Source organism: Oryctolagus cuniculus, chromosome 12, assembly GCF_964237555.1.
Source record: "Oryctolagus cuniculus chromosome 12, mOryCun1.1, whole genome shotgun sequence".
Classification (NCBI taxonomy): Eukaryota; Metazoa; Chordata; class Mammalia; order Lagomorpha; family Leporidae; genus Oryctolagus; species Oryctolagus cuniculus.
This window is the reverse complement of record NC_091443.1, coordinates 24988626-25001761: the sequence shown is the minus strand read 5'-3', so window position 1 is coordinate 25001761 and position 13136 is coordinate 24988626. Positions and strand designations below refer to the sequence as shown.

The window sequence follows — 13136 nt, the reverse complement described above, 5'->3', positions numbered from 1 at the left end:
AAACAAATGAAAACTCTGAAGAGTATTTAACTGGAAACTGATTTCGTGTTAACCCACCAGTTGGCTAGAGTAACCTTTTAGCGCCAAAATCCTGGAGGCGATTTTTTAAAACCCGTCTTCGGCGAAGCCCCGCCCCTCCCCCAGGCCACGCCCCCTTCGGGCTCTCGTCCTCGCCCCAAGATTGGGGCACTCCAGTAGGTGGGTGGAGGCCGCTTTCAGTCATGCGCACTATGGGTCGGCGCGAGCCCAGGGCGCCGTCATGCGCATTCGGATCGCGCGCCCCGCCGCGCCGTAGTGCGCAGGCGCAGACCGGCGAGGGCGGAAGTGAGAGCCACTGCGGGGAGGTGGGGGCCGCCGCGCTGTCGGTGAGGTGGGCGAGCGTCCGACATGGCGCCCCCCGGGAGTCCCGTGCTTCCTCTGACAGTCTTCGTGCTGTTGCTTTGGGGGGCTCCCTGCACTTACGGGCGGAGGAGCGACGTGCGCGTCATCACCGACGAGAACTGGAGAGAGTTGCTGGAAGGAGAGTGGATGATAGAATTGTGAGTTCGGGGCTGCGGTCCCGGGTCCCCTGACCCGCCGCACCGGCCGGGGTCCTGCAGCCGAGCCTGGACCGCGGCTTGGCGCCCGCGCCCCTCAGAGGGGGCCTGGATTCCCCGGAATCGCGGCCGCCACTGTCCCCGACCCCCCAAACTCCTGGAATCCGCCACCGGCTTGGTGCCACCCCCCCCTGCTCGGCGCTTACCTGGGAACGTGAAGTTCCCGCTGCAGCACCCTGGAGTGCCTTCCAGCGCCGTGGTGCGCCCGAGGGCTTCGACATTCCGCGCAGCGTTTCTTGGTGGCTTGGAGGATGGGGTGGGGACGGCTGGCGGGCGGCGGTCCTGCCGGGTTCCCGCGCGTGGTTTGTTTGAGAACGGTCCTGCGCAGGCTTCCAGACTTGGCTCACGGAAGAATGCCGAGCGATAGTTCGCGTTGGGAGCGTTGGGATTTGAGGTTGTGTTTAATTAAGCGTGGTGTTTTTGTTTTAAACACTGCAAATGCTGAGTAAAACTCCTGCTGGGTTATTCTTAAGTCTCCGTTTCCCCTTTTTGCCCCTTGTTTTTCACTCCACTCTCGTTTTTCCTTTCAGTGGTTTTTGCAGTGTAGAGAGTGCCTTAAGTTGCAACTCCTAGGCCTTTGTTACTGCCTTGAAATAAAGTTACTACATTAGGGTGATTATTGTACATTTTCAGGGGTGCTAGGTTGTTACCTGTTCTAACAAAATCATGTGTTTGTGAGGGATTCCATTTGAATGTCTGTTCTGCAGCGATAGGAAATAACCGCCCTTGCTTTACATGCTTAGTTGGCGGTGTTGATGACGTTATCAATACACCTGTGGATACTAGTGAACAAACCCTTACTGCATAACTGTGCTGCACACTGACAAGCACCTGTGCAGATCTTAGTAATGCTCGCCACGTTCTCTATGACAGGTGTTACTTCCTACATTTTTTAGCTGCCTAAATACTTTAGTTAGCCTGTCCAGATGCTGCTCCGGGAGCTTCATATGGGCCTCCAGAGGAGACATGGAGAGTAGGGTTACTGGAACACCCCCTTGTTTAACACCGGTCAAGCGAGTGAGTGCCTGTATCATGGGCGTACCCAGGGTTACCAGTTTGGATGTCGGTGGAAATGGAGACCCCAAAAGAGACCCCAAAAAGCCAAATGAGTAACTCCTTGAGGTAGTTAAAAGGGGAGAAACTCCTCAAACTTCATAAGGGTAAGACAGGAGAAATGATTATGGGATGCATGTGGTCTACAACTTCAAAGTTCAGTTCAGGCACCATTGAAGCCAGAGGGAAAGGAAATACAGCCAGTGACAGCTCTGTTTTGTCATAGTGTTATGGGCAACATATTAAGCAATAGTGATTAAGAATTTGTATGCAAGGATCATTAAATGAGTATATTTTAAGTCACTTGGTCAAACTCTATAAACGCAGCAGTCAGAAGAAGTATTAATGGGAACAAAACTTACAAAAACACTGAATATTATCTAAGCCCAAATTAGTGCATCTGTCAGAAATGATAGTATTGTGGTTTTCTATTTTTCCTTTGCTAGAAATTCTGACAGTAGGCCTTTAAAAAACACAAAGAAACAAAATGAACTTTAAAAAGAAAGAATGTAATAGTCCAGATAGTCTTCACTTAGTTGCAAGTGAATCATCTTCTGTAGCTTCATTTCTGATTAGAAACTGTGTTGTAAGGTTATTTTGTTGCAACACAGTTTATTGTTTAATACTAGTTTGTTCAGCAAATCTGTCAAAATGTGAAGAACAGAAGCTGTATTTGTGTGTAACAGCGATAAGCTTTATTCTTCTTGGTTCCATGGAAAAGGTGTATGGTGGGGGCAAATTCCGAGACTTTATACAGTGAAGTGGAAAAACAAAGTCCTGGGGGAAATCAGGGCCTGAGAAGACAATAGCAGAGCAGTAATTAAATTGCTCATGTGTTTGGCCATAAAATTTTTTTTCTATGGGAAGGGGTTTACCTAACTGGGCCAAAAGAATTCCAGTTTGGCCTTAGTTTTGGGTGTGGGTTAGATTTGAAATAATACTTCTGCAGAGAAATGCAGATCTCTGGCTTCTTTTAAAAATGTATAGCCTGCCAGGGTGGGCTGGCATCGTTTCCAGCAGTCTTGCTGAGTGATGGTTGTGGCCTTAAGATGGAGTGAGGGCTTCCTTCTTCACCACAGCCTAAAGGCACTTCCTGTTTTTCCAACACTTTGCATTTGTGACTTTGCAATGTAAAATCATTAGAATTGGTGAACACCAAATTTGACTTTGAGCTTCTAGTGGCTGCATTTCGGTAGAAAAATCCAAAGGCTATTAAAAACCTGATTTACCTATGAAAAAGTACTTGAGTCCTGGAACTTATTCTTGGAATTACTTTTATGTAGTCAGCATCATTAACTCATGCTTCTTGATTTCTAGATTCTTTGACCCACATTTAGAACTCTTTTGTTTGAAATTAACCATTTTGCTTTCTTCAGTGTTTTTACTATTAAATATGCTTCACAAGTTACACATTTTAAAGGTTTCATTACAGGATGAATGATCATTAGCTTGTGTAACTTTTTTTTAAAAAAATTACATTCCCTAGTTATGCTCCATGGTGTCCTGCTTGTCAGAATCTTCAACCAGAATGGGAAAGTTTTGCTGAATGGGGAGAAGATCTTGAAGTGAATGTTGGAAAAGTAGATGTCACGGAGCAGACAGGTACTGAAAATGTGTGGCTTTGTTTGTTGGCACATTGGGTTGATACATTCATCATATTTTCTGCATTACGTGGTTTTAACTCCACCCTTCATTAGATTTAAGACATAATGGTCTGCAGCTAGCTGAGCCCGCTAACCTGCTTCCCTGGGGGCTCAGTTTGCAGTGGCTGTGAAAAGCAGCTCCTTTTTGGTGCGTGGTACACCGGGGTACCTTGGAGGTATCACCCACTCCCCATTCTGGCCCACATAGCTGTCTCTGGTCTTTGGTTTGTATCACAAGCCCTAGACTAGCATGTAAGATCCCTTTGAGAAATCCTAGAAGACTGTATTGAGGTGGACAATAACCGGGGCATCATTTGCATGCATACCAAGTTTGAGAGTACTGAGAGTGGCTGAGTTTCTTTTTAGAGTGCAGGTCACTTTCCCTGAACAGGGAAGACCATCTCTGAAATTGAGTTCCACAATTACTACCCGTAATTTGAGGGTTTGGCCTCTTAATTGCAAAGCCCTCTGTTAGGTCAGTCCTGACTTGGCTCCCTGCACAAGTGGCCAGTACTGCGTTAATGATGTTCCTTTCTCAGGTAGCCACATCTTACCTGTTTTTGGTGGTCCCAGTAAACTTAACTTCTTAGCTACCCCATCCCAAATGATAGTAGCAGGTAATATTTCTTGAGCATATTCTCATTACAGTACTCTCACATTTTTAGCATTTATTATTTAATTCCTGCACGACTCTGTGAGATATATAATGTTCTCATTTTATAAGTAAGAAACCTGAAGGACACAAGGTTAAATCTTAGTTCACAGTGCTTGACACGTGGTTTGTAATTGTTGGCTGCTGTCGTTATTGCCTGTTTTATGAAATGTTCGCAGTCCTTTCTGTTTGGTTTTTTATATTTATTTATTTATTTATTTATTTATTGGCAGGCAGAGTGGACACTGAGAGAGAGACAGAGAGAAAGGTCTTCCTTTGCCGTTGGTTCACCCTCCAATGGCCAGCGTGGCCGGCACATCACGCTGATCCTAAGGCAGGAGCCAGGTGCTTCTCCTGGTCTCCCATGGGGTGCAGGGGCCAAGTACTTGGGCCATCCTCCACTGCACTCCCTGGCCACAGCAGAGAGCTGGCCTGGAAGAGGGGCAACTGGGACAGAATCCGGCGCCCCGACCGGGACTAGAACCCGGTGTGCCTGTGCCGCAAGGCGGAGGATTAGCCTGGTGAGCCGCAGCGCCGGCCAGACCTTTCTATTTCTAACAACACCTTAAACTGCCTTTGATTCTTGAATTTAAAGTGCAATTTCATTTGACTTTAGACCCTTCTAAGATCTTAATATAGTCAGACTTCCGTATCCAGGGGTTCTGCATCTGAGGATAGGTTCAGCCAACCAAGTGTGGACAGTATTTGGGGGTTGAAGGGGGCCAGGAATAACATCTATACTGAACATGTACAGACTTTTGTCTTGGTCAGGATTCTCTAAACAGTGCAGTATAACAACTATTTTCATAACATTGACATTGTATCAGGCATTGTAAGTATCATAAAGATGATTTACGGTGTATGGGAGGATATGTGTGGGTCATATGCAGAACTGTGAGTTTTACTTAAGGGACTTGAACATCCTCAGATATCAAGTTGTGCTGTCTACGATTCATCACTAGTAGTCTTTATAACAGCAGTTGTGTTTATATTCATGAATGTTTTCAATATTCTTCCTCACATTTTAGTTGAAATAATAGTCAGCAGTGTTATGTTTCCACTAATGGCTTTAAGAAAATAGTTCATGTTTTTCATTGCTTATTACAAAATTCAACTATTTTATGTACAATTGTAATATTTCATACTAGTATTTAAATGATTAAAAATCAACCTTTAAGTAGTAATTGGCCCATATAAAACCTATTTGTTCTTCACTGTTTGCAGGACTGAGTGGACGGTTTATCATAACTGCCCTTCCTACTATTTATCAGTGAGTATTTGAAGATTTTCTGTTATGGAGAAGGAAGCATTAGTGTAACCAGAATAATAGGGCTCTGGCTTGAATCATGTTTGAGGAGCTGAAGTAATCTTATTATATTTGGCAGATATTTCACAGGCTTTGCTTTGTTCCCACTGTTGCCCTGGAAGCTTTTAAATAGACGGATGATAAATGAAATAGTCCACATTCTCAGAGGCGAAGTGGTTTGGGAAGGTGGTATTCACAGGAACTGGCGTGGTCTTGATTTATCATAGTCAGTGGTTATGAGCCCTTAGTAGTAGTGATTGCTGTAAAAAGCTGGGCTAAGGAGAAAGCACTATTAGGTGAGTGATTCCTGGGGAAAGTAGGGTTTAAATGAAACTTTGAAAGTTTTTTTTTTAAAGATTTATTTATTTACTTGAAAAGCAGAGTTACTGAGAGGCAGAGGGAGAGAACTCTTTGATCTGGTGGTTCATGCCTCAGATGGGCACAGTGGCAGAGCTGGGCCAGTCTGAAGCCAGGAGCCAAGAGCTTCTTCCAGGTGTCCCATATGGGTGCAGGGGCCCAAGGACTTGGCCATCTTCTACTGCCGGCCCCTATAGTAGTACCTTTAATATGTTCATTACAGATCAGACTTCAAATTGATTTTCTGAGATTTATCTATATATTGTGTTTAGTAGTTTTATTTGAAAAGCACAATAAAAATCTTAAGGTTTATGAGTTTTTAAAAATATAGTCTTATTAAATTTGATGCTGAGTTGTCATGAATAGGTAATTATTATCATTTGTTTACTTATTCATTGCTAATGCTTTTGAATATTAGGATTGACTGTAAAATAAGTAGTAGAAATAGCAAAAACAAAATTTACTACTCCATGCTGGTTAATGATTTAATTCTGACCCTCTTTAGTTGTAAAGATGGTGAATTTAGGCGCTATCAGGGGCCAAGGAGCAAGAAGGACTTCATAAACTTCATAAGTGAGAAAGAGTGGAAGAGCATTGAGCCTGTTTCATCCTGGTTTGGTCCTGGTTCTGTTCTGTAAGTAGGAGGGACTTTTTTCTTACCTATTTTAGAATTAATTGGAGCGGATGATTATGTCAGTGAAACATTCATACTCAGTTTTTCTTGTGCTTTTAAGGTACACTCGGGTTTTTTTGGGTGTTTGATATGACCCTAGCAGTCAGCTATGTATATATATGCTTGTTAACACAAAAGGAAGCTAGAAGGAAGCATTCTCTAGAATTCAGTTGAATAGCTTTTCAGGAATTTATTTGCTTTGTAGCTTTGGTCATAATTATCATCAGACACCTAAATATTAATCCCCTGAAGAGCATGAGTAATATAATGGGTAAAGTGTGATAATCAGAAAGGAAAAAGCTCATTTACCTATTCTAGTTACCTTTAGAGTTAAATTCTTGATGTAAGGTATTGAATTTTGTTTGGTTGATTATTCCACTTGTCTGACAACTTCTGTGAATAGTGTGGATGAACGATGATCCTAATGGTATCACTGACCATTGAAATTTGTGGATGCTTGATGGTAGGTAGATTTCTCCTTAGCAGTTTACTGTAGAGTGGTAAAGATGGGAAATGGCAAGCATGTGTCCGGCTCTGCTGTGGGGGCACAAGACCCCTCACTCATTTGAGAGACCTCTGGGAATAATGATGTTAGGCGTGTTCACTGTGGACTCATCCCTGTTTGGCTAAGCTGTCTCTTATTGTCCCTTCAACCACAGTTGCCCTTGGAACATTTGGAGTAGGAACCCCTGCTATATAATGGAAATATGCTGTGGACTCTGTGTGGGAGAAGTAGTTTAGCATCTTTTCCTTTCATATCCCTGTTTCTGACAAAACTTTTGAATTGTGTTTCAGCTGTCAGAACTTACCCATTGAACCACTGTGGCGACTCAGTTAAAGGAACCTGTTACTCTGGATATAAATTACTTGGTACAGAATATAGGAGGGCCATGTTTCAGTTCTCTGTTCCTATTCCCACTTAACCTTTTAAATAATGGAAGGTGCCTTTCTATGCTGATCTTAAAATGTAACTGATTTTTGATCTTTGCTATCTCATCTCGTAATTGAACCTTTTACTCTTCTTCGGTTCAAGAAGATAGTTGCTTTTAAATCTCTGTTGAATCCTCAGGGTGTGAGTGTGTGCCTTTTTTATTGGCAGTTTGACTCATTCCTCAGCACATTTACCTATCCTAGGGATTGGCACTTGGGTCAGGCCATCCTTTGGCTAGTTGGCAACCCTACCGGCGCTTTTTGCTAGAGAGAAAACCGATGGGATCCCACAGGCCGTTACTGTTTTTGTAGTGTGCCTTTTTTTTTAACTGCTCTTTTAAACCTGAATTATTTTTATTCATGACAGCATTTATTTCCTATGTAACTGGCATATCATAATATGCCAAACTAACACTATTGTAAATTTTCGTTAATTTTAGTACAAGGGTAATTCTTGGGTAGAAAGAATCAATTCAGTGTGTTCCCAGGCTTCCTTTTCTACTCAGTCTTTGGAGGTTTTTAAGAGTGAATAAGAATTGCCATTTCCAACTGATTTCATAGGGTTTGTAACCTGTTACTCTGCATTCAGAAATAATTACTTGGACGATTACTCTCAAAACAGTAGGAAAGGAAAGAGAAATATCAAGTATTTTATTTATGAGGATTTCAGATTGTGATAACAATTCAGAAACTTAATTTTAATGAATCTGCTTTATCACAGGTGTGAAATAAGTGATGTGTCACTACTTAATTAACATTATCCAAAAATTCTGTCTTTTGGGGAAAATTACATGGTAAAGAATAGAATATATTAATGTGGACAATTTGTGTGTTTAAATCAGTTTTTCATTCATTTCTTATTTTTTATTTTAGGATGAGTAGTATGTCAGCACTCTTCCAGCTATCTATGTATATCAGGGTATGGACTAAAATATTATTTCCATCTTGAGCATTTTTAATACCAACTTTTAAAAAATACAGATTTTCAGTTTTTTTTTCTTTTGGTTTTAGACTTGTCATAACTATTTTATTGAAGACCTTGGATTGCCGGTTTGGGGATCATATACAGTTTTTGCTTTAGCAACTCTGCTTTCAGGACTGTTGTTAGGACTTGTAAGTACTTCATTTTCAGAATACTAGGGAGAAAAATATTTTAAAATACAATAATATAGTTGCTGTATCATATATTTTTACATGTATTTTTGCAGTGCATGATATTTTTAGCTGATTGCCTTTGTCCTTCAAAACGACGCAGACCACAGCCCTACCCTTCAAGTAAGCATATTTTAAGTATTTCAAAATTTTATTTGAAAGGTAATGGCACAGACACACCAATAGAGAGAGATCATCCATCTGCTGTACTGTCCAAATCCTTATGACAATTAAGCTTGGGGCAAGTGGAAGCCAGGGACCCAGAACTCCATCTAGAGCTCCCATTTAGATGACAGGGACCCAGATACTTGAACCATCATCTGCTGGTTCCCAGGGTGTGCATTAGCAGAAAGGTGGAACTAGAAGTGTCTTGATTCTAGGTACTCTGATAATAGAATACGGATGTCCCAAGTGGCATCTTAATCCTGTGCCTAATACCTGCCCCTAAATATATTCTAAAAGAGGTTTTCCAAAAAAAAATTTCTTTTTTTCATATTTACTTTCTTTAGTAAAAGAGATGGAGTGATACGGATCTTCCATCCACTTGTGTACTCCCAAGTGCCAGCAACAGCCAGGGCTAAGCCATGCCAAAACCAGGATTCTTTAACTCAATCTGGGTTACCTCCATGGGAGACAGGGACCCAAGTACTTGAGCTTTCACCTGTGCTGCCCAGGGTGCACATTAGCAGGCAGCTGGAATTGGAAGTGGAGATAGGACTTGAACCCATTCACTTTGATATATATGGGTGTGAGCATCCCAGGTGGCATCTTAACCTGCCCCTAATTCAGATTTTAACATGATACTGCTGCTTCTATAACAGACCACTTTTTTTTTTTTCCAGGATTAGTGTTTGGCTTCCTTAAGTTTTGAATTGAAAGGGATAGAAACCCAACTCTATCTATTCTGAGACAAAATGAGAATTTCTTGGTTCTTATAGCAAGGAAGAGTGAGGGCAGAGTTGACTGGATCTTTGGGGCTTAAATATTGTTGTTAAGATGCTCTGTGTTCCTGAATTGCTCAGTTCTCCTTACATTTCTCTTTTCCCTTTTTAAAATATTTATTTATTTATTTGAAAGGCAGAGTTAGAGAGATCTTCCACCTACTGGTTCACTCCCCAAATGACTGCAACAACTGGAGCTGGGCCAGGCTTAAGTCAGGAGCCAGGAGCTTCTCCTGGGTCTCTCACGTGTATGCAGGGGCTCAAGTCTTCGGGCCATCCTTTGTTGCTCTTTCAGGTGCATCAGCAGGAAGCTGGACCAGAAGTGGAGCAGCTGGAACTTGAACTGGCTGCCCATATCGGATGCTGGCACTAAAGGCATTGGCCTTACCTGCTACGCCACAATGCTGGCCCCCTGGTTATATTTTTCTAAGGTTGGCTCTTATAGTCAGCATAGATAGTTATAAAAAGGCATAACTCATAATCCAAGAGTTAGAAGGAAATCCATTTTCCTCCTAAACCTATCTATCTTTTGTAGAAATATATTTTGTAGAAATTTTTGTAGAAATCCCACTTATGTAAGGGCTCACTTTGAGGACAAGTACTGTAAACAAGCATTATCAGCCTCCACAAGAATGGCGTTTTGGGCTGGATAATTCTTTTTTTTTTTTTTTTTTTTTTTTAAAGGCAGAGTTAGTGAGAGAGAGAGAGAGAAAGGTCTTCCTTCCGTTGGTTCACCCCCCAAATGGCTGCTCCAGACGGCGCGCTGTGCCAGTCCGAAGCCAGGAGCCAGGTGCTTCCTCCTGGTGTCCCATGGGGGTGCAGGGCCCAAGCACTTGGGCCATCCTCCACTGCCTTCCTGGGCCACAGCAGAGAGCTGGACTGGAACAGGAGCAACCGGGACAGAATCTGGCGCCCCAACCGGGACTAGAACCCAGGGTGCCAGCGCCACAGGCAGAGGATTAGCCTAGTGAGCTGCGGCACCGGCCAGGGCTAGATAATTCTTAATAGTGTTCATATAGGATGTTCAGCAGTATTCCTCCCAAGATGTGCCAGCCAAAAATAAACTGTAGACATTGCTCAGTTGTTGTTGTTGGGAGACCCAAACATTTTGGGTGGAGATTCACCTCTGTGAACTGTGGTACTTGCCAAAACCACATGGGCTATGGCATAGGCAGGGACTGCTAACCCAACCAAATGAGGGATTGTCCTCTATGGTAAATGCTTTCTGTAATTTTTTCTGTCTTACCTCCATCCCCTGACCACTCTCCTTCAGATTTGCCAGATTAGGGGCAGTCTGCGATCACTGAAAAGAGAAAAGCTCTTTAGCCCAATCCTGTCTGCTGTGTCTCAGTAAAATGACAGGCTGTAAGCTTAAGTCACTAACTCCTGAACCTGTAAGAAAACAGAACAGGTATGGGTGTGTACCTAGTTCAGTATTGCTTGAGCTGAGCACTTGAGATTTGTACATTTTGGGGCAGGTGTTTGGCAAGTAGTTAGGATGCCAACTGGAGCACCCGCATCCTAGCTTGGAGTGCCTGGGTTCCAGGCCCAGTCGGACTTCCTGCTCATGTGCATGCAATGAGGCAGCAAGTGATGATGGCTCAAGTACTTGAGTCTGTCACCCATGTGAGAGACCAGGATTGAGTTCTGGGCTGCTGAGTTTGGCTTGGCCCTGACCTGGCTGTTGTGAGTGATTGGGGGGTGAATTAGCAGATGGGGGACCTGTGTCTCACTGCCCTTCAAATTAAGTAAATAATAAGGTTTGTGCATGTTATTGTTACTAATTAACTTTTAAAAAATAGTTTAACACTTCATCAGAAACACTCTTCAGTGAAACTGGCAAAATTTTAGAATTTCCTTCTGAAAATCCAAATATAAATAAATGCCAAAGCAATTTATGGACATGTGATTCACTATTGTATATTCATTTTACTGTAAAAAAAATCTAATATATCAACAAAAACACGTTCATGGTCTCTTTTTTTTTTTTTTTTTTTTTTTTTTAAGAGAAATCGTTGCCAGAATTTTCTCAACCTTTGAAAAAAGTGGAAGAAGAACAAGAAGCTGATGAGGAAGATGTTTCAGAAGAGGAAGCCAAAAATGGAGGGGGAGCAAAGAAAGACTTTGTACAGGCAGATGCCCTAAGACAGCGTGCGGTGGGCCCCTCGCAGGCCGCAGATCAGTCCTAGTTCATTTTTATACCTCTCTCAGTACTACGATTTCGGCAGAAACAGAAGATGGATCATTTCTTTTGGTTTGAAGTGAACTGTGACTTGCTTGTATAATGCAGGGTCCAGTCTAGTTTGTCATTAATTGAGCAGTCTTCAGAAAATAAAAGCACTAGTTATAAAAGCTTGAAGTATGATTTAAGGACAGTATGGTGGTTTCAACAGCTTTTACATTTTGAAAAAAATCTAGTGCCAAGCAATAAGATTTGTGTGTTTATTTTATAGTTACCTGTTTGAAGTCTGAGTTGAAAAATTATGTTTCTCAAGTATTACATTATGGGGTATTTAAGATCCTTACTTTAGAGAAAAAAAGATTTCTCACTTGATATAATTTTTCTCAGTTTCACTGTGTGAAAAAAAAGAACATATTTCCCATAAATGGGAACTTTGCCCGTTGTCTCAAGAAATGTGTATTTCAGTAACAGTTCTAGTCTTTTTAGAGACATGATCCAAAATCTCATATTTTTAGATTATGCAACTAATAATAACTACTTTAATTACAGTTTTCTACACATGGTAATAGAGGAAATGCTACTACTGATCAAGGAGGTTTTTCTAAGTCCCTGATAACTTTCTCAGTTCTCACAAAGGTTGATGGCTGCTTTTGTTCCCTCTGTGTGTGTTTTATTTTCTTGGTTGCCAAGGGTCACCTTTTTCAAATTGATTGATGTGAACACTATCACTGTTGTATTTACTGTGGGTAAATAATTCTTTTCTGTTGTTTCAAACTGAAATTTACTGAGGGAGCCATCAAGTTGAATTGTTGATAATTTTGGCCACTTTTTTCACTTCTATGTCACTCTTGATGAAAGCGTCTGTTTTAATTTTTCTTTTCTGTTTTATAGTTATGGAAGGTGAACATTCCTGATTTTTATTTGATGTGGGAAAGCCTTGGTGTTTTACATTTTAAAAATTCACTGCAGCTTAATTTGATATAAAATAAAGTTTGCATTCTACTCAGGAAAAAGCATCTTTTAGTACATGTTTTCAGTAAAAGTTTGCCCTTGTGTACAGATAAGTCCTAATGGGTTTTATAGTCAATGTATGCTTAGTGTGTTAAAGTTACAACTTTCTTTGTGTTTTTAAAAAGACAGACTTATTCTGCTGGAAATACTACATGACACTTCACATGTAGCAGTCAGTGTGTTGGAATGTGTCATTTATTTTCATTCCTTCATGAGTGAGGACACACACGTTGCACTATGGAGTAAGAGGAGTGTGATAGACTGTCAGCTGCAAGAAGGGGGAAGCAAACCAGAAACACTCTGAATCACCTGACCATTACGTAATGAATGATTTCTGTCATGTTCCCTTTTTTCTAGACCCTCTTGCTGCTGAATTCATTAAACTTACTGTGTTGTAAAGCACAAGTTTCTTCAGAGGTCTGTTCTTTAGAATACTAAATATTTACCACTGAGGAGTTTGAATTGCACACAATTGCAATGCCTTAGAAAAACATTGTAAGCATGAATTAAACTTTTCTAAGTACTTCAATGATAATGAAGACCCATACAGTTTCTTGTCACATACTTGAAAGTATGCTTGGTTGCCTTGTATTTAATTATGTTCAGATAAATAGTGTGTATCACTGTGTGGTAGTACTTC

General features: G+C 41.4%; 1 protein-coding gene across 1 annotated transcript; it reads left to right on the top strand.

The window, feature by feature from the left end:
• Positions 1 to 266: 266 nt before the first annotated feature.
• Positions 267 to 12898, top strand: TMX1 (thioredoxin related transmembrane protein 1). The gene is made up of 8 exons (XM_002718241.5): positions 267 to 539; positions 3136 to 3251; positions 5169 to 5214; positions 6113 to 6241; positions 8084 to 8129; positions 8222 to 8323; positions 8419 to 8485; positions 11311 to 12898. The coding sequence occupies exons 1-8, from the start codon at positions 388 to 390 to the stop codon at positions 11490 to 11492; spliced, it is 840 nt and encodes a 279-aa protein (XP_002718287.2). The 5' UTR covers positions 267 to 387; the 3' UTR covers positions 11493 to 12898.
• Positions 12899 to 13136: the final 238 nt, after the last annotated feature.

Coding starts and splice junctions, on each gene's coding strand:
- TMX1 (XM_002718241.5), top strand. CDS start 388: ATGGCGCCCCCCGGGAGTCCCGTGCTTCCTCTGACAGTCTTCGTGCTG. Junction 8,130..8,221: donor AGCTATCTATGTATATCAGG/GTATGGACTAAA, acceptor TTTTGGTTTTAG/ACTTGTCATAACTATTTTAT. Junction 8,486..11,310: donor ACCACAGCCCTACCCTTCAA/GTAAGCATATTT, acceptor TTTTTTTTTAAG/AGAAATCGTTGCCAGAATTT.